The 24,983-nt window shown below is 41.6% G+C and overlaps 1 protein-coding gene across 3 annotated transcripts in view; it reads left to right on the top strand.

Annotated features, from left to right (window-relative positions):
* LOC132377949 (NCK-interacting protein with SH3 domain-like) overlaps window positions 1-24,983 on the top strand; it is a 213,071-nt gene that overhangs the window by 132,197 nt on the left and 55,891 nt on the right. For all 3 annotated transcript variants that reach the window (XR_009506852.1, XM_059944474.1, XM_059944473.1), the window contains 5 exons: window positions 5,006-5,547; window positions 8,837-9,007; window positions 13,896-13,982; window positions 20,224-20,362; window positions 21,142-21,222. Coding sequence is in view for 2 of the 3 variants with exons in the window: in XM_059944474.1 (XP_059800457.1) it covers window positions 5,006-5,547; window positions 8,837-9,007; window positions 13,896-13,982; window positions 20,224-20,362; window positions 21,142-21,222 (1,020 nt within the window). In the remaining variant the exon portion in view is untranslated. The remainder of the gene's footprint in view (window positions 1-5,005; window positions 5,548-8,836; window positions 9,008-13,895; window positions 13,983-20,223; window positions 20,363-21,141; window positions 21,223-24,983) is intronic.

Raw genomic sequence — 24,983 nt, 5'->3', positions numbered from 1 at the left:
TGTTATCAAAAACTGTTGGAGGGGGATACACAATGCCCTACAAGACATCTTTAAATGTGAAATTCCCCTTGGAGAGTAAGACCATATATTTTGGATATATACCTCGAATGGTTGAAAAGAGATAAATATTTAATGAATATACTGTTGGTGGCTGGTATAAAGATTCTTACTAGGAAAAGATTATCACAGGAGAGCCCAACTTTAAATACATGGATGGAAATTACAATGGACATTTACAAAATGGAGAAGATAACAGCATCTGTTAATCATAAGCTGGAACAATTTGATTCATACTGGGAAAAATGCCTACATAATGCCTCATAGGCCTGATTTTATTCTCACAAATCAATGAATCTGTTGTAAAAAAAAAGATCACTCCCTACTTGTACATAGTTCTTTCCTTTTACTTGTTTTTTCTTTCCACTCTTTTTTATACGTGTATAACTCAGATAAATACTTTGTGAAGACTTTTTGATTTATATGATATATATGTACAATGTCTTAAATACATCTTATGGAAATGTTTGTTTGATGAACTTCAATAAAAAAATAAATTACAAAAAAAAAACCAAAATTACTGCTACATCGACAGAGGCAGTCTCCTCGAGATTTGCTTGATGAAGGAATGATGATGTATTTTAGTCAAATAGTACAGACATTTAACATACCTAACAAGGATCTTTTTCGTTTCTTTCAGATAAGAGATTATATACAGAAAAAAATCATTGTTAACTGATTTCTATAACCCTAACATAGAAAAGAGGGTGTTTTGTTCTAAGGGTGAAGTCTCCATTCGTACTTTTTACAGCATCCTGAAGGGAATGTTCTTGTGGAGAAGCTGAGCAGCTGGGGAGGGTCTGGGAGGAAGAGCTGGGAGTAAAATTACAACTGAAACATGGGACGACATCTGTGATAATGCAAAGAAAAGTTCAGTTTATAATAGAACTAAAGCATTGCAACTCAGAATTCTGCATAGAGCCCATCTGACTTCAGATTGTCTCTCGAAATGTAAGATGGGGGTTTCTCCAATGTGTTCTAAATGTAAAGTAAATACTGGAACTTTCAACCACTGTTTTTGGACTTGTCCCAAACTTCAGGCATACTAGAGTGATATTTTGGGTGAAATGGAACAATTCTGAAGATGGAGCTTGAACTGGACCCAGTGTCTTTTCTCTTAGGCTTACCCAGCAGTTGCATTATTAATGCACATCAGGAAAAACTTCTAAACATCCTGACTTTTTGTGCGAGGAAGAACTTATTACTTTGTTGGATATCCGATAAGGCTCCTGGACTTTTTGGTTGGCGAAAATTAATCATGGAATACATTCCTTTGGACTTTTTGACATGTATAGTAAACTCAAAACCAAATAAGTTTTCATAAAACATGGCAAGCTTTTCCGCAGTATGTAGATGTAAACCTATCTGCTCTACTAATAAGGGCTTTTGTATAGGATGTTGTGGTGATGTCTATGTTTTGATGAAAATGTTCTGTTAGCTGATATCCATGAGGGGAAGAAATGTAAATGTATCTGGAAATTGAAAGTTTTGTTATACTGAGCAAAAAAAAAATAAAAAGATACCATAAGATCATGAAACATAGAAGCAGAATTAAGTGATTCAGCCCATTGAGTCCGCTCTGTTATTTCCCAGATCCCATTCAACCCCATACACCTGCCCTCTCACCAATTAGGATTTAATTCCCCTGAATTCCCAACCAATTAGGCATCTATCAACTTCCGATTTAAATATATCCATGGATTTGACCCCCACCACAGTCTGTGACAGAGTATTCCACAGATTCACCAGTCTTTGGCTAAAAGAATTCCTCCTTACTTCTGTTCTAAAAGGATGCAATCTTGAGGCTGTGCCCTCTAGTTCTGGGTACGCCCACCAGAAGAAATGTCCTCTCCACATCCACCTTATCTAGTCCTTTTAACATTTGGTAGGTTTCAATGAGATCCCCATGCATCCTTCTAAATTCCTGTGAGTACAGGCCCAAAGCAAACAAACACTGCTCATACGTTAAGCCCTTCTTTCCCTGAATCATCCTCGTGAACCTCCTCTAGATACTCTCCAATGACAATATATCCTTTCTGAGATAAAGGGCCCAAAACTGTTGACAATACTCCAAGTGCCCTGATTAGTGTCTTATAAATCTTCAGCATTATCTCCTTGTTTTTATGTTCTATTTTAGAAACAAATGCCAACATTGCATTTGCCTTCTTTACCTCAGACTCAATCTGTGAATTAACCTTCTGGGAGTCTTGGAACAAGAACTCTTAAACCCATTTGCACGTCTGTTGTTTGAATTTCTCCCCATTTAGATAATTTACACTATTGTTCCTTTTACTAAACACATTATCATATATTTCCCAACACTGTATTCCATCTGACACTTATTTCCCCATTCTTCCAATTTGTCTACGTCATACTGCAATTGCATTGCTTCCTCAGCAATACCTATCCCTCCACCTATCTTCGTATCATCCACAAACTTTGCCGCAAAGCCATTAATTCCACTATCTAAATTACTGAGAAACAATGTGAAAAGTAGTGGTCCCAACACTGACCCCTGAGGAACACCACTAGTCACTGGCAACCAACTAGAAAAGGCCCCCTTTATTTCCACTTACTGCCTCCTGCCTGTCAGTATCTTTCCTGTAATGCCATAGGATTTTATCTTGTTAGCAGCCTCATGTAAGACACTTTATCAAATGCCTTCTGAAAAGCTAAGAAATGACATCTACTGCTTCTCCTCTGTCCACCCTGCTTGCTACTTCCTTGAAGAACTCTAACAGATCTGTCAGGCAAGATTTCCCTTTCAAGAACCATGCTGACTTGGACTTATTTTATCATTAGTTTCCAAGTATCCTGAAAACTCATCCTTAATAATAAACTCCCAACATTTTCCCAACCACTGAGGTTATGCTAACTGGCCTAAATTTTCCTTTCTTTTGCCTTCCTCCCTTCTTAAAGTGGAGTGACATTTGCAATTTTCCAGTCCTCTGGCACCATGCCAGAATCAAGTGATTCTTGAAAGGTCATGACCAATGCATCTGTTATCTCTTCAGCAACCTCTTTCAGGATTCTAAAATGTAATCCATCTACTTTATCCACCTTAGACTCTTTCAGTTTGTCTTGCACTTTTTCCTTTGTAATAGCAATGGCACTCACATCTGCTCTCTGACACACACAGATGTCTGGCACGCTGCTAGTGTCTTCCAAAATGAAGACTGAAGCAAAGTACTTAAATTCATCTGCGATTTTTTTTCCCCTTTTTACAAACTCATCAACATCACTTTCCAGTGGTCCAATATCAACTGTCACCTCCCTTTTATTCTTCATATAACTCTTTTTTACTTGCCCTTTGTTGGATTTTAAAAGCTTTCCAATCATCCAATTTCCTACTCACTTTTATTACCTTATATGCCCTTTCCTTGCTTTTATGCAGTCTTTAACATCCCATGTCAGCCTCGGTTGCCTAGCGCTGCCATTTGAGAACAACTACATCTGTGGGACACATCTATCCTGCACCTTGTGAACTATTCCCATTAGCTTCAGCCATCTCTGTCCTGCTGCCATCCTCAGCAGTATCCCCCTCCAATCAATCTGGCCAAGCTCCTCTTTCATGCCTCTGTAATTCTTTTTGTTCCATTGTGATACTGGTACATGTAATTTGTGCTTCTCCCTTTCAAATTGCAGCACGAATTCAATCATATGATCAGTACCTCTTCAGGGTTCCTTTACGTTAAGCTGACTAATAAGATTTGGATTATTACACAGCACCCAATCTAAGCTAGCCTTTCGCTGAGTAGGCTCAAGCACAAGCTTCTCTTAAAAAGCCATCTTGTAGGCATTCAACAAATTCCCTCTCTTGCAATCTGACACTAATATGATTTTTTCTGATCCCCTTGTACATTGAAGTTCCCCAATACAATTGTGATGTTACCTCTAAGACTTACCCTTTCCAGCTCCCTTTGCAATCTCATCCCCCACATCTTGGCTACTATTTGAAGGCCTATATATGATTCCCATAATGTTTTTTTTAATCCTTACAGTTTCTTAACTCCACCTACAAAGATTCAACATTCTCAGACCCTATGTTACCTCTTTCTAAAGATGTAATTCCATCTCTTACCAATAGAGCCACACTACCTTCCTGCCTGTACTCTCGATACAAAGTATATCCTTTGATTTTAAGCTCCCAGCTGCGGCCTTTTCAGCCACGACTCAATGATGTCATACCGACCAATCTGTAGTTGTGCCACAAGCTTGGCCACCTTATTCTGAATGCTATGTGAATTTAAATACTGTATCTTCTGCCCTCCATTCTTCATCCTTCTAAATTTTGCCTCTGTGGTACAGCTGAACTCTTTGCTCTGCCTGCAGTTGTATCCAATCATTGGCTTGCCCTTGCATCATCTACTTGTAAACCTGCTGGCTCACCCTCAGCTGGTTCACATTCTTCTGCTATATTAGTTTAAACCACTCCCAGCAGCTTTAGTAAATCAGCCGATAATGATGTTAGTTCCCCTTGGACTCGAGTGCAACTTGTTTCTTTTGTACAGGTTACACCTGTCCCAGAAGAGGTCCCAATGATTCAAAATCTGAATCCCTGCCCCTTTCTCCAATTCTTCAGCCAATTATTCAGAAACAATTCACAATGACTAAGCTACAATTTAGAGAACTCGTTTATTTTAAAATTATTTTGCCCAAATGTTTACCCACTGCCCGGGCCTGTCATGTTTGTTGTCTCATAGTTAGCCAGTACCCTTGAGAGTCAGAAGTTTCAAATTGTAGGCAGTTTTCACCCCAGGTAACAAGGATACAACCCAGTCTGTCAGTGACTTGCTTCATCTGAATGTTGTCAGCCCTTCTCAATACCTGTATCTGATTTGGGAATCATTTTCTCTTGTAAACTCTTCTGTGGGAAGACAGCAATGTTTGTTACCTAGCATCAGCTCTCTCCAGATTTTCCCTTATTTTTTTCTAAAATTGTTTTCAGAGACTGTAGAAGACTCCCCACAGAACGTGTCAACTATTTCGTCTGTGAGTACAGCTTCTCTTGATACCCTGTATACTGGCTCCTCCAACTCGCCTGAACTGCAGCAGTCCACAGTCACTTCCAGTCCTTCGACAACCCCTCCACCCCTCCCAACTCGAAGCACTTTTTCTGCTCCTAAATATCCAACCAGCATCCCTCCCTGTGGAGACGCAATACCAGGACATTTGATTGATGCCTACAATCCCAGTGGCCCAGTTCAAGCATCCACTCTTATCGACTTGAATGCTGAAAATGTGCACTGTGCAAGTCAGGGCAAGGAGACTCCAGCAATGTCATCACCTGAAGCGGAGGCAGGCCAGCCTGTTGTCTCTGTTCCCAAAACTATTGGAGCCGAGCTGATTGAACTGGTTCGTAAGAACACAAATCTCAGCTATGAGATGTCACGCGTGGCAATTGGTGTGATGGTTGGACACATTCAGAGTTCAGTCCCAGCAGTGATGGATGTTATGGAGCAGATCTTGCTGTCGCTGGTGGAGAGCAAGGTAAGATACAGATTTATTGATTGATTGCTGTCACTGAACATGAGGTCTTGTAACACTTTAGTACACTGGAGCAATATTTTGGCTGATTGCAGTGATGATTGTTTATTACTCTGCCCCTAAAAATGCTTAAAGTATTTTAAAGGTTTCTGGAGCAATTCCAGAACACCCAAATTGGCAGTTATTCGAACAGTGACTCTGGAATCTGTTTGTTCAGGCTACAACCTGACTTCACTGAACATTGACATCAACTTCAGAACAGAACCTGCATTTACCATTTTTCTTTCTTTATCAATCTTCTTATTAATTAAATAAAAGAGTGTATATAAAAACAAGAGGAGAATTATCTCAAATATCTATATCAATAACAATTCATATAAAAGGTAAAATAAACATTATCAAGATCATACATAGTATTAATCTAGAAGTATGTAATAAAGAAAAAGATAATTAATTTTCCTCTTATCCATGAAAAGAAGAAAAAAGATAAAGAAACATAATTTTAATATACATAAAAACCCACTAAACAAAAAAAAACAAAAGAAAAAGAGAGAAAAAAAGGGAACTGGGCAGCTCAAACTGAGAGTGAAAGCAAGAAAAAAGAAAAACTTTCTGATCAAATCCAACATTTTGAGAAGGTAACTGGAAGAGCCATAAATCAAAGCATATGAAAATATTGAATAAAAGGTCGCCAAGTTTCCTCAAATTTAAAGGATGTATCAAATGTCTGACTTCCTATTTTTTCTAAACTTAAACAGGACATAATGGAAGTAAGCCAATAAAGACCAGTAGGTGGATCAATATACTTCCATTTAAGCAAAATGGCTCTCCTAGCCAGTAAAGTTGTAAAAGCTATCATCCATTGAGCGGAAACAGGAATATATCTTGTTTCCAATGGAATGATCCCAAAAACTGCTGTCAGTAAATTCGGTTGTAGATCCAAATTTAAGATTTTTGATAAAGTTTTAAAGACTTCTTTCCAAAAGTTATCTATCTTGATACAAGACCAAAACACATGTTAAAGTAGCTACCTAAATATTACATCTATCGCAAATAGGATTAATATTGGAAAAGATATGGGCTAATTTGTCCTTTGATATATGCGCCCGATGCACTACCTTGACCTGTATCAAGGAATCATGGGCACAAATAAATGAAGTATTTACCAAATGAAAAATTTTATCCCATTGATTATCTGAAAGTGACTCTCAAAATTCCAATTCCCATGCAGCTTTAATTTTATTATTTAACATAAGCAAATTCAATAACCATTTATACATTATAGCTATCAGTCCTTTTTGAAATGGTTTAACCTGAAAGACGGTATCTATTGGGTGAATAAGCTGAGGGAAAATTTGGAAGTTAACTGCTTAGAAAATTCCTAATTTGAAAATATCTAAAAAAAGTGTGCATTAGATAGGTCATATTTATCTGCTAACTGAGTGAAAGACATTAAACAATTCCCCATAGACAAATTTAAAAAAGTTACTAAAAGCCTGATCAGAAATTGATGGTTTAAAACAATAATTGGGATAGATTTTACTAGAAAGAACAAAATTATTAAAGTCAAAGAATCTACAAAACTGAAACCAAATTCTTAATGTATATTTAATAATGGGATTAAGGTCTTGACTACCAATCTTAGAAAGCAAAAAAGGAAGAGGAGCTCCCAGTAGAGGCCAAAGAATACCCCTTCACCGAGTTTTTCTCCAAATCCACCCATAAAGGACAGTCGTGTATGTCTGAGAAATGAATCCAAGAAGATATATATTGAATATTAATTGCCCAGTAATACATTCTAAAATTTGGCAAGGTCATACCACCATACTTTTTTAAATTTCTGCATTAAAGGTTTACTCAATCTAGGACTTTTATTATTCCAAATGAAAGATAGAACTTTAGAGTCTATTCTATCAAAAAAAACCAGTTTAGGAACAAAAAAAGGGATTGCTTGGAATACATATAGAAACTTCGGTAACACTATCATTTTAATAGCACTAATTCAACCAATTAATGATAATGTGATAGGAGACCATTTAGAAAGTACTTGTTGCATGGACTCAATTAATGGAAAAAGTTATATTTATACAGGTCCTTAAAATTTTTGGTAATTTTAACACCAAGATAAGTGAAGTTATTTTTTAGCAATACTAAAAGGAATTTGGTCATATTGATTCAAATAGTTGTTAACAGGAAATAACTCACTTTTGTGCAAACTTAATCTATATCCAGAAAAACTACTAAATACAGGAAATATTGATAACATAGCAGGAATAGATTTCTTAGGATCCGAAATATAAACTAACAAGTCATCTGCACACATGAAACCTTATGCACTTTACCTCCTCTCTTAGTACCTTGAACCTCATTGGAGTCCCAAACAGCAGTAGCAAGTGGTTTTAGAGCCAGGTTGAATAACAACAGACTAAGAGGACAACCCTGCCGGGTACCTCTGTATAACCTAAAATAAGGAGATTTTTGATTGTTAGTTATAACTGCTGCCATAGGGGCTTGGTAGATCAGCTTAATCCAGGAAATAAAACCTGGACCAAAATTAAATCTTTCTAAAACCAGAAAAATAAATAGGGCCATTCTACCCTATCAAAGGCTTTCTCTGCATCAAGGGAAACAATGCATTCAGATTCTTTAGATGGAGAGGAATGAATAATGTTCAATAATTCTGAATATTAAAATATGAGTATCTATTCTTAATAAATCCAGTTTGATCCTTAGAAATAACCTCAGGTAAATATTCTCAAGACTGTTAGCCAACATCTTAGAAAGAATTTTAGAATCCGCATTTAATAAGGAAATTGGTCTGGAAGGCATTTACCATTCTTAACAAATTATTTACAACAGAATAGTTAATCATATGGTATTGTGGAAACCCTGTTAACCCACTCCTTCTGCTGTAGGTGCATTGAATGTTTATTCCTATGTTGTTTCCTTTCACATATTTTTGATCCACAATGGAAACACAGGAATCTGCAGATGATGGAAATCCAGAGCAACACACATAAGATACTGGAGGAACTCAGGAGGTCAAGCAATATCTATCTTTCAACCTGAGATCCTTCCTTTCCAGTACTGATGAAGAGTCTTGCCCTAAAACATTGATTGTTCATTCATTTCTATAGAAGCTTTCTGAACTGCTGGGTTCCTTCACCATTTTGTATTGGTTCACTGGATTGGCAGTGTTTTGCAGGAAATGGCTCAGCAGTATTTTTGCCCTCAGCTTGATATCACTCGATCCTGCATTGAAATGTTTTTGATAATCACTTCTTTATCCCAGGACCTTAGTTCAGCATTACCCAGGGGTCAAGTTTGTCAGGATGAACAGCGGCTTGAAGTAATCTTTGCTGATCTGGCAAGGCACAAGAACGATACCCAGCAAAGGAGCTGGGCATTGCATGAGGATGAGAGCATCATCTCCTGTTACTTGGAGGAGCTGCTGGGTATTCTGGTGCGTACTGAATATAGAAGTTGGTCTAGCAGATGATGTTTATTTATTTATTTATGTAGAGATACAACATGGTAACAGGCCCTTCCAATCTAACGAGCACATGCTATTTAATGACTAAAATGTGACCAATGAGCACACACTGTCTAATGAAGCACATGTGACCAATGTAACCTGTACGTCTTTGGAATGTGGGAGGAAACCAGAGCACCCGGAGGAAACTCGTGGTTATGGGGAGAATGTACAGACTGCGGCAAAATTGAATCCTGGTTACTGACACTGTATTTAGTTTGATTACTACCCTTGGTTCACTGGTGTTTACAGATGTGATGTAAACTTTCTCTTCCTCCTCTAAGCCACATTGTTGACAAGTTGCAAGCCCATGGTTACTGAAAGAGCACTCATCTGATGTGATGAGATGAGCCTTCTGGTGATCTCCTGAACCTGTGCAGAGGGTTAGGGTTGAATGCCAATTCGTTGCCTTGTCATTGAGAAGGTACTTGTTAACTTCAAGTGCAGTCATGTGTGCAGCATTCCTTTGTTTGTATCAAACCCAGAAGCTCATCTCTGTATCAAGTCTGTATACCTGGTACTCACACCTCTTCTATTTTCTATCTCATTAAAAATAAGGAATTCTTTTAAATAACTTGAACTGTCAGAGGAAGATCCACTTCTTTTCTGAGCAACAATTTAATGGATCAGCTAAATTACTTGGAAGAGGAAGGAAGTAAAATTTAAAGGGAAAGATACTTGACAAATGTAGAGTGGGAGCATTAGTAATTCTACAAGGAAAAGCTGGTAGCTGCTGACCATTGTTGAGTATAGGTCCTTGTAAGTTTTGGGATAATTTCACATAAATTCACACTTCAACACAGTTGAAGTTCATGACAGCAGAAAAACTTGGCTAATTTTTACAAGAGTTGAGCAGTTTTTCTTCCTTTTGCAGAAAGATAAGAACATAATAAACTCCCTTGGTCAATCTGATTGTTGCTGATCTGAGCCAGGTCTCAACTCCTCTGCTGTTCCAGTTCCTTATTGCCCTCACTTCCTTAATCTTCCAAAGATGTACTTATCTGGAATTTATCTAGCCAAGGAGGGGGAATGGTGGCCTTCTCCAGGGATATGGTGTTGGGTCAGGTTATCTTTGTGATTTATACTAACAAGTTAGAAAAGTGTTTAATTGGAGAAAGGGGAATTATGAGGCTATCAGGCAAGAAATTGGAAGCTTAAATTGGAAACAGATGTTCTCAGGGAAAAGTATGGAAGAAATGTGGCAAATGTTCAGGGGGTATTTCTGTGGAGTTCTGTATATGTACGTTCCAATGAGACAGGGAATTTATGGTAGGGTACAGGAACCGTGGTGTACAAAGGCTGTAATAAATCTAGTTAAGAAGAAAAGTTTGCAAAAGGTTCAGAGAACTAGGTAATGTTAGAGATCTAGAAGATTTATAAGGCTAATATGAAGGAGCTTAAGAAGGAAATTAGGAGAGCTAGAAGGGTCCATGAGAAGGCCTTGGAGGAGAGGATTAAAGAAAACCCCAAGGCATTCTACAAGTATGTGAAGAGCAAGAGGATAAGACGTGAAAGAATAGGACGTATCAAATGTGACAGTAGGAAAGTGTGTATGGAACTGGAGGAAATAGCAAATGTACTGAATGAATACTTTTCTTCAGTATTCACTATGGAAAAGGATCTTGGTGATTATAGTGATGACTTGCAACAGTCTGAAAAATTTGAGCATGTAGATATTAGGAAAGAGAATGTGCTGGAGCTTTTGGAAAGCATCAAGTTGGATAAGTCACCAGGACCGGTTGAGATGTACCCCAGGCTACTTTGGTGGGGAGGGAGGAGATTGCTGAGTCTCTGGTGATGATCTTTGCATCATCAATGGGGACAGGGGCAGTTCCAGAGGATTAGAGGGTTGCAGATGTTGTTCCTTTCTTCAAGAAAGGGAGTAGAGATAGCCCAGGAAATTATAGACTAGTGAGTCTTACCTCAGTGGTTGGTAAGTTGATGGAGAAGATCCTGAGAGGCAGGACTTATGAACAGTTGAAGAGGTATAATATGATTAGGAATAGTCAGCATGGCTTTGTCAAGGGCAGGTCGTGCCTTACAAGCCTGACTGAATTTTTTGAGTATGTGACTAAACACATTGATGAAGGGAGAGCAGTATATGGATTTCAGCAAGGAATTTGATAAGGTATTCCCTGCAAGGCTTATTGAGAAAGTAAGGAGGCATGGGATCCAAGAGGACATTGCTTTGTGGATACAGAAATGGCTTGCCCACAGAAGGTTGTAGACAGGTTATATTCTGCGTGGAGGTCGGTCACCAGAGGAGTGCCTCAGGGATCTGTTCTGGAACCCTTATAATTCATGATTTTATAAATGACCTGGATGAGGAAGTGGAGGGTTGAGTTAGTAAGTTTGCCAATGACACAAAGGTTGGAGGTGTTGTGGATAGTGTGGAGGGCTGTCAGCGGGACATTGATAGGATCAGGGGAATCTTGGGGACCGAGTCCATAGGACACTCAAAGCAGCTGCACAAATTGACTCTGTGGTTAAGAAGGCATATTGGCATTCATCAATTGTGGAATTGAATTTAGGAGCTGAGAGGTAATGTTGCAGCTATATAGGACCCTGGTCAGACCCCACTTGGAGTACTGTGCTCAGTTCTGTCTGCCTCACTATAGGAAGGATGTGGAAGCCATAGAAAGGGTGCAGAGGAGATTTACAAGGATTGTGCCTGGATTGGGGAGCAAACCTTAAGAGAATAGGTTGAGTGATCTCGGCCTTTTCTCCTTGGAGCGACAGAGGATGAGAGGTGACCTGATAGAGGTATATAAGATGATGAGAGGCATTGATCGTGTGGATAGACCATAAGACAAAGGAGCAGAAGTTGGCCATTCGGCCCATCGAGTCTGCTCCACCATTTCATCATGAGCTGATCCAATCTCCCCTTTAGTCCCATTCCCCCGCCTTCTCACCATAACCTTTGATGCCCTGACTACTCAGATACCTATCAACCTCTGCCTTAAATAGACCCAATGACTTGGCCTCCACTGCCACCCATGGCAACAAATTCCATAGATTCACCGACTTCTGGCGTTTTTGCATCTCTGTTCTGAATGGGTGTCAGAACAAGTCATGTCCTCTCGTACTAGACCCCCCCCACCATGGGAAACAACTTTGCCACATCCACTCTGTCCAAGCCTTTCAACATTCGAAATGTTTCTATGAGGTCCCCCCTCATTCTTCTAAACTGCAAGGAGTACAGTCCAAGAGCAGTCAGACATTCCTCATATGTTAACCCTCTCATTCCCAGAATCACTCTAGTGAATCTTATCTGAACCCTCTCCAATGTCAGCACATCGTTTCTTAAATAAGGAGCCCAAAACTGCACACAGTATTCCAAGTGAGGTATTACCAGTGCCTTATAGAGCCTCAACGTCACATCCCTGCTCCTATACTCTATTCCTCTGGAAATGAGTGCCAACATTGCATTCCCCTTTTTCACCACCAACTCAACCTGGAGGTTAACCTTAAGGGTATCCTGCAGGAGGTCTCCCAAGTCCCGTTGCATCTCAGAACTTTGAATCCTCTCCCCATTTAAATAATAATCTGCCTGTTTATTTCTTCTACAAAAGTGCATGACCGTACACTTTCCGGCATTGTAATTCATTTGCCACTTCTTTGCCCATTCCCCCAATCTATCCAAGTCTCTCTGTAGACTCTCTGTTTCCTCAGCACTACCGGCCCCTCCACCTATCTTTGTATCATCAGCAAACTTAGCCACAAAGCCATCTATTCCATAATCCAAATCATTGATATACAATGTAAAAAGGGTAGTCAGAGGCTTTTTCCCAGGGCTGAAATGGTTGCCACAAGAGGACACAGGTTCATTGTGCTGGGGAGTAGGCACAGAGGAGATGTCAGGGGTAGGGTTTTTACTCAGAGCAGTGAGTGCATGGAATGGGCTGCCGGCAATGGTGGTGGAGGTGGATATGACAGGGTCTTTTACGAGGCTTTTAGATATGTACATGGAGCTTAGTAAAATAGAGGCGAAAGGGAAGCCTAGTAATTTCTAAGGTAGGAACATGTTCAGCACATCTTTGTGGGCTGAAGGGCCTGTACTGTGCTGTAGGTTTTCTGTGTTCTATGTTCTACCACCACCCCTGGCTGTATATTCCAGGCCCCCACCACTCTTCAGCTTCAGAGATCAGGATTAAAACTGTCAATGGAGCTTTTAGATATGCAAAGAATGGAACAATATGGATAATATACAGATAGAAGGGATTAGTTTAATTAAGATTGCAATTGCTAGTTTAATCAATATGGCATAACATAGCAGACCAAAGTGTCTGCACCTGCACTTTACTGTTTTATGTTCTAAATCTGAAATACAGCTGGTAAATAGAAAAGGGATAAATCATTCGTGGTTTAGTAGACTGGTGCGCCAGGCTACATTTGAATGTCTTTCCCAGTTGACCAGTTTCTGTTACAGCTGTAATTCTCCCTTCTCTGTGAGTGTGAGCAGGCAGTACTAATGATTTTGATGAAATGGCTACATTCATTTCCAAGGTTCACAAACAGCAAACTATGCTGTTAACCACTGAGTCTCCAAGGATAATTGAGTGCAACATTGAAGCCGTATTAGTTTTCACTAGGAATGAGTGAGAAAAAGTCACAATGTACAGAATGCTGTCACACAAGCCCACAGTGATGCTAGGCTGGCCACCTTGATCTTGCTAATAGTTTTTTTCTTGGTTCTGGTTGCTTGTTTTTGTTTACTGGCCTTTTTCATTTATTATTACAAATAAAGCAGATAATTCCTGTAGCAAGAGAACTGTGTTCCATAAGCATGCATCTTCAATAATGGTCTTTATTTTCTTAGACTGATGCAGATCCAGAAGTCTGTAAAAGAATGATAAAGAAGAATCACTTTGAACCAGTTCTCTCACTCATTGCTTATTATCAGATGGTAAGAATACTGAATGTTTGGTTTTGGAGTGTGGAAAATGATCACGGAATGCCAGAGTATCCTTTACTTGAGTGTTGTGTTTTAGATTGTGTATATCTTTTTTCTCAGTCTGTCCTTTGTATATGGTTCTCTATTTATTTACCTGTATTAGTGATGAGGGTTCCCTGATAGAATTTGGAACAGCAGTTTAGTATTTTTCTATTTACTGCATCATCTTGGTCTCTGTTATGTGAGATTCAAATTTTAGTGCAATATAAGATTATTCAGCTTCCAACTTCCTTTCCTTACAATTTTTCCTTAAGCTGCACTCATTTGATCCTTATCAAAGGTGAAGCTATGGGAATCCACATGAATCTAAGGCATGGCTGACTCATCGTGAAACTTGTATCAGTATCACAGTCTATCCCTGAGTTACCAATGCTGAACCATTTAAACTGCCTTGTTCCATTGACCTGCACCCAGATCCATACCCTTACTGTCCATGTACCTATCCAAACTCCTCTCAAGCATTGAAATTGAGTTCTGTAACATTGAATCAGGTTCCCAGGTCTGGTGAGTGAGATGGAAAATACTGACTATGAATAAGTGTATTAATAGTCCATTTACAATCAGTAAAAATTTGACCAAACATTCATGTTCCCTAAGTTATAGAAATTACAATGCTGAATATTCAACAAACATGGATATTTATAAGCTTGCACAGAGCTTACCTTCCCTACAGTTAAGTTCACCTCTTGCCTTAAACAAAGGAAAAGTGAGCAAGCCCCTTCCATAAGACATTGGAGCAGAATTAGGCCATTCAGCCCATCAAGTCCGCACCGCTGTTTCATCATGGCTGATCCCGGATGCCATCTCATCATATCACCAATCTCACCAATCATGAAGTTATCAACTCCAGCTTTAAATATACTCATGGACTATGCCTCCACCTCAGTCTGTGGTAGAGTATTCCACAGATTCACCACTTTTTAATCTAAATAATTCCTCCTTGCTTCTGTTCTAAAAGGTCGCCACTCAACTTTGAGGCTGTGCCCTCTAGTTCTGGATACCTCCACCAGAGGAAACATCCTGTCACATTCACCTTATCTAGTCCTTTAAACATTCAGTAGATTTCAATGAGATCCCACACATTCTTCTAAATTCCAGTGAGTAGAGGCCCAAAGCTGCCAAACACTCTTCATATGTTCTCTTCGTTCCCGGAAACCTCCTCTGGACTGTCTTCAATGACAATACATTCTTTCTAAGATAAGGAGCCAAAAACTGTTGACAATGCTTCAAGTTGTGGCCTGACTAGTGTCTTATAAATCTTCAGCATTATCTCCTTCTTTGTATATTCTATTCCCCTTGAAATAAATGCCAAAGTTGAAATTGCCTTCGTTACCACAGACTCAACCTGTAAATTAACCTTCTGAGAGTCTTGCACGAGGACTCCCAAGTCCTTTTGCACCTCTGATGTTTAAATTTTCTCCCCATTTAGATAATAGTCTGCACTATTGTTCCTTTTACCAAAATGCATTATAAGAGCATGAGATATAGGAGCAATAGGCCATTTGACCCATCAAGTCTGCTTCGCCATTCAATCATGGGCTGATCCAATTCTTCCAGTCATTCCCGCTCCTCTGCCATCTTCCCATGTCCTTTGATGCCCTGGCTAATCAGGAACCTATCTATCACTTACACCCAATGACTTGGCCTCCACAGCCTCTCATGGCAACAAATTCCACAGATTTACCACCCTCTGACTAAAGTAATTTCTCCATATCTCTGTCCTAAATGGACGTCCTTCAATCCTGAAGATGCACCCACTTGCCCTAGAATCCCCTACTATGGGAAATAACTTTGCCATATCTAATCTGTTCGGGCCTTTTAACATTTGGAATGTTTATATGAGATCACCCCTCATTCTCTTGAACTCCAGGGTATACAGCCCAAGAGCTGCCAGACATTCCTCATAAGATCACCCTGTCATTCCTGGAATCATTCTTATGAATCTTCTCTGAACTTTCTCCAAAATCAGTATATCCCTTCTAAAATAAGAAGCCCAAAACTGCATACAATACTCCAAATGTGGTCTCACGAATCCCTTATAGAGCTTCAACATCACATCCCTGCTCTTATATTCTATATCTCCAGAAATGAATGCCAACATTGCATTCACCACCGACTCAACCTGCAGTTTAACTTTTAGGGTATCCTGCACAAGGACTCCCAAGTCCCCTTGCATCTCTGCCTTTTGATTTCTCTCCCCATCTAAATAATGGTCTTCCCATTTATTTCTTCCACCAAAGTGAATGGCCATACATTTTCTAATATTGTATTTCATTTGCCACTTTTTTGCCAATTCCCCTAAACTATCTAAGTCTCTCTGCAGGCTCTGTTTCCTCATTCACTACCCACCCCTCCACCTATCTTTATATCATCGTCAAATGTAGCCACAAATCCATTAATCCGGTCGTCTAAATCATGGACATACATCGTAAAAAGCAGCAGTCCCAACACTGACCCCTGTGGAATTCCAGTGGTAACTGGCAGCCAGCCAGAATAGGATCCCTTTATTCCCACTCTCTGTTTTATGTCGATCAGCCAATGCTCCACCCATGCTAGTAACTTCCCTGTAATTCCACAGGCTCTCATCTTGCTGAGAAGCCTCATATGTGGCAGCTTGTCAAAGACTTTCTGTACACCACACCTACTACATCTCCTTTGTCTACCCTGCTTGTAATTTCCTCAAAAAATTTGCAGTATATTAGCCAGGCAGGTCTTTCCTTTCAGGAAACCATGCTGGCTTTGGCCTCCAGGTATTCCATAATCTCATCCCTAACAATCGGTTCCAACAACTTCCCAACCTCTGACATCAGGCTAACAGGTCTATAGTTTACTTTCTGCTGCCTCCCACCTTTCATAAATAGCGGAGTGACATTTGCAATTTTCCAGTCATCCAGTACAATGCCAGAATCTATCGATTCTTGAAAGATCATTGTTAATACCTCCACAATCTCTCCAGCTAGTTCCTTCAGGACCCAAGAATGCACTCCATCAGGTCCAAGAGATTTATCCACCTTCAGACCATTAAGCTTCCTCAGCACCTTCTCAGTCATAATTTCCACTGCACATACTTCACTTCCCTGACACTCTTGAATGTCCGGTATACAGCAGATGTCTTCCACTGTGAAGACTAATGTAGAATATGCATTCAATTCCTCTGCCATCTCTGTGTCTCTCATTACAATATCCCCTGCAAGATTTTCTATTGATCCTATATCTACCCTTGACTTTTTTTTAACCCTTTATATACTTAAAAAAGCTTTTAGTATCTTCTCTGATATTAGTCGCCAGCTTCCTTTCATAATTCATCTTTTCCTTCCTAATGACCTTCTGCAAGATTCTAAAAGCTTCCTAATCCTCTATCTTTCCTCTAGCTTTGCCTTCTTTGTATGCCCTCTCTTTTGCTCTTACTTTGGCTCTGACTTCACTTGTCAGCCACGGTAGTGTCCTTCCATTCAAAAATTTCTTCTTATTTGGAATATATCTGTCTTGCACTTCCCTCATTTTTCGCAGAACCTCCAGCCATTGCTACTGTGCTGTCCTTCCTGCTAGTGTCCCTTTCCAGTCAACTTTGGCCAGTTCCCCACTCATGTCATTTTAATTTCCTTTATTCCACTAAAATACCGATACATTGGACTTCAGTTTCTCCTTCTCAAATTTCAAAGTGAACTCATAGAAACATAGAAAACTTACAGCACACTACAGGCCCTTCGGCCCACAATGCTGTGCTGAACATGTACTTACTTTAGAAATTACCTAGGATGACCCATAGCCCTCTATTTTTCTAAACTCCATGTACCCATCCAGGAGTCTCTTAAAAGACACTATCATATCTGCCTCCACCACCATTGCTGGCAGCCCATTCCACACACTCACCACTTGCTGAGTAAAAAGAAAACACACTTACCCCTGACATCTCCTCCGTACCTACTTCCAAGTACCTTATAACTGTGTCTTCTCGTGTTAGCCAACTCAAGCATATTGTGATCATTGTTCCCAAAGGGAGCCTTAACCTTAAGCTCTCTTATCACCTTCAGATCATTGCATAACACCCAATCAGCACAGCCATCCGCCTCGTGGGCTCAACAACAAGCTGTTCTAAAAAGCCATAAAAAGCCATCCCTTAGACATTCTACAAATTCTCTATCTTGAGGTCCAGTACTGGCCTGGTTTTCCCAATCCATTTTCATGTTAAAATCCCCAACGATTATTGTGACACTGCCCTTCTGACAAGCCTTTTCTACTGTAATTTGTAATCTACATCCCAGCTGTTGTTTGAAGGCTTGTATACAACTGCCATTAGGGTCCTTTTACCCTTACCATTTCTTAACTCAACCCATAGAGACTCTACACCTACTGATCCTATGTCATCCCTTTCTAACGATTTAGTATTATTTCTTATACACAGGGCTCACTAGGCACCCCCTCTGCCTACTAACCTATCTTTTTGATACACCACATATCCTTGGACGTTCAGCTCCCAATGGAAGCCATCCTTTAGCCAATTTTCAGGGATGGCCACAATGTCATACTTGCCAAACTGTAGCTGAATTTCAAGATCATTCATTTTATTTCTTGTGCTGCCTGCATTCGAATATAAAACTTATAGTCCAGTATTTGTTGCTTTCTGTTTTAACTACACCACACCTCTATTGCCCTGTAACTCATCCCACTGGCTGTGATTATGCCTCATCTCCTGTCTGTGCTATCATCTCTGTTACATGCTACCTTTGATTTATTTCTGTTTTCCCCTTCCTCGGACCTATCACTCCGGTTCCCATCCTCCTGCCAAATTAGGTTAACCCCCCCCAACAGCTCTATTAAATCTGCCTACTGGGATATTGGACCCCTTTGGGTTCAGCTATAACCCGTCCTTTTCGTACAGATCATGCCTCTTCCAGAAGAGGCCCCAATGATCCAGAAACCTGAAGCCCTGCCCCCTACACCAGTCTCTCAGCCACGCATTAATATGCCTGATCTTGCTATTCTTGCGCTCGTTAGCACGTGGTACAGGCAACAATCCTGAGATTACTACTCGGGGTGTCCTGCTTTTCAGCTTCCTACTTAACTCCCTGAATTCTCTCTTCAGAACCTCCTCCATTTTTCTGCCTATGTCATTGGTATCAACGTGACCAAGACTTCTGGCTGCTTACCCTTTCCCTTCAGAATACTTTGTACCTGATCCAAGGCACCCCGTATCCTGGCACCTGGAAGGCAACACACCCTGCAGGTACCTCTATCAGGCTGACAGAACCTCCTGTCTGTTCCCCTCGCTATGGAATCCCCTATGACTACCACATTCCTCATATTCTCTCCCTTCTGCACCCGACAACAGCATCCAAAACAAGATAACGATTACTGAGGAGGATGGCCACAGGGGTGCTCTCTACTACCTGAGCTCTTCCCTGATGGTCACATATGAGGCAAGTTTTCCCTCATATTTCATATTTTTCCTTCTTACAGATTTTTTAGTTGCCTTTTGTTGGATTTTAAAAGGTTCCCAGTCATCCAAATTCCCACTCACTTTTGCTACCTTATATGCCCTTTCCTTGGCTTTTATGCAGTCCTTAACTTCCCTTGTCAGCCATGGTTGTCCAACCCTGCCATTTGAGAAATTCTTCCTGAAAGCACTTCAAAAATTCCACACTTGCTATTTTCCAGCCCCACGTGTAATGCCTGAAACTTCTGCACTCTGGAATGTATTGCCCTTTTAATCATATCATAAATCATGCAGCATGGATACAGATCCTTTGGTCCAACCAGACTATGCTGATCATGGTGCCCACCCAGCTAGTTCCAATTGATGGCCATATCTTTCTAAGCTTCACCCCTCTATGTGCTTCTTAAATGATACCATTTTAGCTGCCTCAATTACTCCCTGTAGTAACAATATCCTCATCACCCTCAACTTGAAAAAGTTACCCTTCTGGTCCCTGAAGGAAATCTCCTTCAAACTCTACACCCATATTTTGGACCTTTGGAAAAGACTATTGCCACCCATCTTATCTGTGCCTCTCATAATCTTAACACCTCTATAAGGTTGGCTCTCATTCTCTTTGTTCTGAAGAATAAAGTTCCTGCCTGTCCAACCTCTCCCTATAACTGAGGCCTTCTGGTCCTGACTAGAGAATGTATCAGATGTTGGAAATGTGTTGTATTTGTTGTATGACTTGCACTTTGTTCTATTATGCCAAAGGAACATAGGGTGGCATTGAGGTTGTTCTTACTGAAATGCTTTGGAGCCATGTGCAATCTGGATGCAGCCATCATCTCCACATTGTCAAACTCTGTGCTACCAATGGAACTTGCACGGGATATGCAAGCTGACACCAAAGGTAGGCTTGTGTATTGGGGAATTAACAGATTATGGCTGAAGAGAACTCTGAGCTGGAAACACATGAAGTTTTCACATTTATACTTTGGAGAAGCTGGTGTTGATAATAGCTACTCTAATAATATAATATTTGAACAGGAAGCTGAGGTAGACATGTATAAAGATGTGTCCCTCCATGGTTGTCCCTCCACTTCCCCAGTTTTTAATCTCCACGAGATTATTTCATGTAAAGAGCCAAACTGGCATCAATGAGTTGTGAATTTCAAGGTTCTGTTGCATCATTTGTCTGTAACACTAATTTAATGAATTGAGCTGAGAGAGGGGTGTGATGTGTGAATGCTAATGCCTCGTACCATGAGGGATAATAATGCATCTGCAGCCTGTGTGTATTCATGTTCCTGGAGGGGAGGTTATGTCCAGGCAGAGCCTGGAGATGTCAGGTAGCTCAATGATTTTATCTGTAGGTGAAGACAAGCTTTTCACTGTATCGTGGCTTTCACAAACCAAACCAAACAAGGCAAAGCACTGCATCTGCTATACTGAGGTTCTCAGCTCGGTGTCTACATAATGAGTGCTAACTGAAAGTGACTTCTGTAGGATAACATTCTCATTCTTTGGTGAGCTTGTCTGGATGAGAGTGAAAAGCTACTGTGGATCGGTGCAGACATCACAGGGTTTGCTGGCTGACAAATGGCAGTCCAAGTTCAGAAAACTGCAGTTGTGATAATTAAAACTGGCCTGAAATGGCTGCCGAGTTGATTGCATTTTCTTTTCCTGCAGAACACCAGAAGCTGTGTTACTCTGCATTGCTGCTGACCATGGTGTTTTCCATGGGGGAGCCATTACCATATCATCATTATGGTAGGTAAAAAAATTCCAGAACTCTGAAGAGCCTGTATTGTGCTGTAGGTTTTCCATGTTTCTATGACATACCAATGCGTTGCAGATAAATGAATCATTTGTTGCAGTAATCGAAGGCAGAAGAATGTATTTTCTGTCATTCTGTCTTTCGTCCTGCTGTCATTCTTCTTGCTGTTCCATGACTATTTCTAACAAAGCTGACTGCTCTCTTACATTTGTACTGCTTCTTTCCACTTGCATAACTTCACATATATGTTGTTTTTCTCAGTTACCTTTTTACATAAACTGTCTAAAACTTTCTAGAGACCAAGTTCCAGGTATCCACAATTAATGCTGTCAGGCTGACTCTGAGCCCACAAGTCTTCCACCTATTAACAGATCAACTATATGATGTGCTCAGTGGTAGTATTAATCTAGTCTGCAAGCTTTCTTGAACTAAATAACTTAGCCAGTGATGTCTGGTTTAATTCAAGCCCAATTGTTTTCGACCATAATACAAAGGAGCAGAATTAGGTCATCAGGTCGGGCAGCATGTGTGGAAACGAACAGTCAACATTTTGGGCCGAGACCCTTCGTCAGGACTGTAGAGGAAGGGGGCGGGGCCCTATAAAGAAGGTGGGGGGAGGGTAGGAAGGAGAAGGCTGGTAGGTACCAGGTGAAAAACCAATAAGGGAAAAGATCAAGGGGTGGGGGAGGGGAAGCAGGGAGGTGTTAGGCATGTAAAGTGAAGAAGGAGTGTAAGGGGAAAGCACTAGGGGTAGTAGAAGGAGGCGGAACCATGAGGGAGGTGATAGGCAGCTGGAGGAGGAAGCAGAGTGGGATGGGGGAAGGGAGGGGGAGGGAATTACCGGAAGTTGGAGAATTCAATGTTCATGCCAAGGGGCAGGACACTACCCAAACAGTATATGAGGTGTTGCTCCTCCAACCTGAGTTTGGCCTCATCATGGCAGTAGAGGAGGCCGCATTTGGACATATCAGAATGGGAATGTGAAGCAGAGTTGAAGTGGGTGGCAACAGGGAGATCCTGTCTGTTGTGGTGGATGGAGCAGAGTTTCCTCCTCCTGGAAACTATATCTCTGAGCCTAGTACTTTAACAAGGATTCCCCTCCCCCTATTGATGACCCCTTCTCCCGTCTTCAACTCTCCTCCTCCTCCTGGAAATTACCCTCCTCTGACCCCAGCTCCAACCCTTGTCGTGTTTTCACTATCCCCTCTGACCTTCCCCTCTCTGAGGCAGAACGTTCTGTTCTTAGTGTCACTTTTGTCTCCCTCCTCCTCCTCCTGGACAGCACCCACCCCCCAGCCCGGGCCTTTTACCTGCACTCAATCTTTTAATCTCCAACTGTCGCCAAGACATCAACCGTCTCAACTTCACCACTCCTGTCTCCTGTTCCAACCTTACTCCCTCTGAACGCACTGCCCTCCATTCTCTCCGCACTAATCCTAACCTCACCATCAAACCCGCAAACGAAGATGGTGCTGTAGTAGTCTGGCAGATGGAACTCTACCTCACTGAGGCCAAATGGCAGCTCTCTGACACCTCCTCTTACTTACCCGTGGAGCAAGACCCCACCAATAAACATCAAACCATTCTCTTCTGTACCATCACTGCACTTACCAACTCTGGAACGACCTTCCATCCTCCGCCAAAAAACTCATAATTCCTACACCCCGCAGTGCTCGGTTTTATCTCCTCCTCAAGATCCACAAGCCTGACTGTCCTGGTAGACCCATAGTTTTGGCCTGCTCCTGCCCCACCGAACTTGTATCTATCTACCTGGACTCCATTTTGTCACCCATAGTTCAGTCCCTCCCCACCTACATCTGAGATACATCCCATGCCCTCCACCTCTTCAACAATTTCCAGTTCCCCTGTCCCAACCGCTACATTTTCACTATGGATGTCCAATCCTTATACACTTCCATTCCCCTTCAAGAAGACCTCAAGGCTCTCTGCTACTTTCTTGACAATAGACCTCACCAGTTCCCCACAGTGGTAAGAAAGCTTCCCACTTTCTTCAGACCAAGGTTGTAGCTATGGGCACTTGCATGGGCCCCAGCTATGTCTGCCTCTTCATTGGTTATGTGGAACAGTCTATGCTCCAAACCTATACTGGTACTGCTTCCCAACTTTTCCTTTGCTACATTGACGGCTCCATTGGTGCTGTTTCCTGCACCCATGCTGAACTCATCAATTTCATCGACTTTGCCTCTAACTTCTACCTAGCCCTCAAATTCACTTGGTCCATCTCGGACACTCCTCTCCCCTTTCTCAGTCTCTTGGTCTCCATCTCTGGAGACAGGCTGTCCACTTAAACCTTCTGTAAACCCACTGATTTTCATAACTACCTGAAATATACCTCTTCCCACCCTGCCAAATGCAAAAATGCTATTCCCTATTCCCAGTTCCACCATCTCCGCCGCATCTGCTCGCAGGATGAGGCTTTCCATTCCAGGACATCTCAAATGTCTTCTTTCTTTAAGGATCGTGGTTTCCCTTCTTCTGTCATCAAAAATGCCCTCACCCGCATCTCCTCCATTTCCTGCATTTCGGCCCTCACCCCATCCTCCCATCACCACAACAGGGACTGAGTTCCCCTTGTCCTCACCTACAACCCCACCAGCCTCCGGATCAACTTCCCCAACACTAAGCACATCTTTCCTTCTCTACCCCTCTCTGCTTTCCGCAGGGATCGTTCCCTCCCCAACTCCCTGGTCCACATGTCCCTCCCCACGGATCTCCCACCTGGCACTTATCCCTGCAAGCATAAGTGCTACACCTGTCCCTACTCTTCCTCCCTTACCACCATTCAGGGCCCCAAACAGTCCCTCAAGGTGAGACAACTCTTCACTTGTGAGTCTTTTGGGGTCATCTATTGCATCTAGTGCTCCCGGTGTGGCCTCCTCCACATTGGCAAGACGCAGATTGGGGGACCGCTTTGTCGAGCACCTCTGCTCCTTCTGCCACAACAGACAAGATCTCCTGGTTGCTGCCCACTTCAACTCTGCTTCACATTCCCATTCAGATATGTCCATACATGGCCTCCTCTACTCCCATGATGAGGCCAAACTCAGGTTGGAGGAGCAACATCTTGTATACTGTCTGAGTGGTCTCCAGCCCCTTGGCATGAACATTGAATTCTCCAACTTCTGGTAATTCCCTCCCCCTCCCTTCCACCATCCCACTCTGCTTTCTCCTCCAGCTGCCTATCACCTTTCTCATGGTTCCGTCTCCTACCACCCATAGTGCTTTCCCCTTACGTTCCTTCTTCACCTTACCCGCCTATTCCATCCCTGCTTCCCCTCGCCCACCCCTTGATCTTTTCCCTTACTGGTTTTTCACCTGGCACCTACCAGCCTTCTCCTTCCCACCCTCCCCCCACCCTCTTTATAGGGCCCCACCCCCTCCCTCTTCAGTCCTGATGAAAGGTCTTGGCCCGAAACATTGACTGTTCATTTCCACGGATGCTGCCCAACCTGCTGAGTTCCTCCAGCGTGTTGTGCGTGTTGCTTTGACCCCAGCATCTGCAGAGTATTTTGTGTTTAGAATTAGACCATTCAGTCCATCGAGCCTGGTCTGCCATTCCATCATGGCTGATCCCAGATCCCACTCACCCTCATACGGTTGCCTTCTCACCATTTCCCTTGTTGCCTTGACCAATTAGGAAACAAACAACTTCAGCTTTAAATAGGCCCACGGACTTGGCCTCTACCGTAGTCTGTGGCAGAGTATTCCATGGATTCACTACTTTCTGGCTAAA

The sequence above is a fragment of the Hypanus sabinus genome, chromosome 19 (assembly GCF_030144855.1).
Source record: "Hypanus sabinus isolate sHypSab1 chromosome 19, sHypSab1.hap1, whole genome shotgun sequence".
In the NCBI taxonomy this organism is placed as follows: domain Eukaryota; kingdom Metazoa; phylum Chordata; class Chondrichthyes; order Myliobatiformes; family Dasyatidae; genus Hypanus; species Hypanus sabinus.
This window is presented reverse-complemented; position numbering and strand designations above follow the sequence as displayed.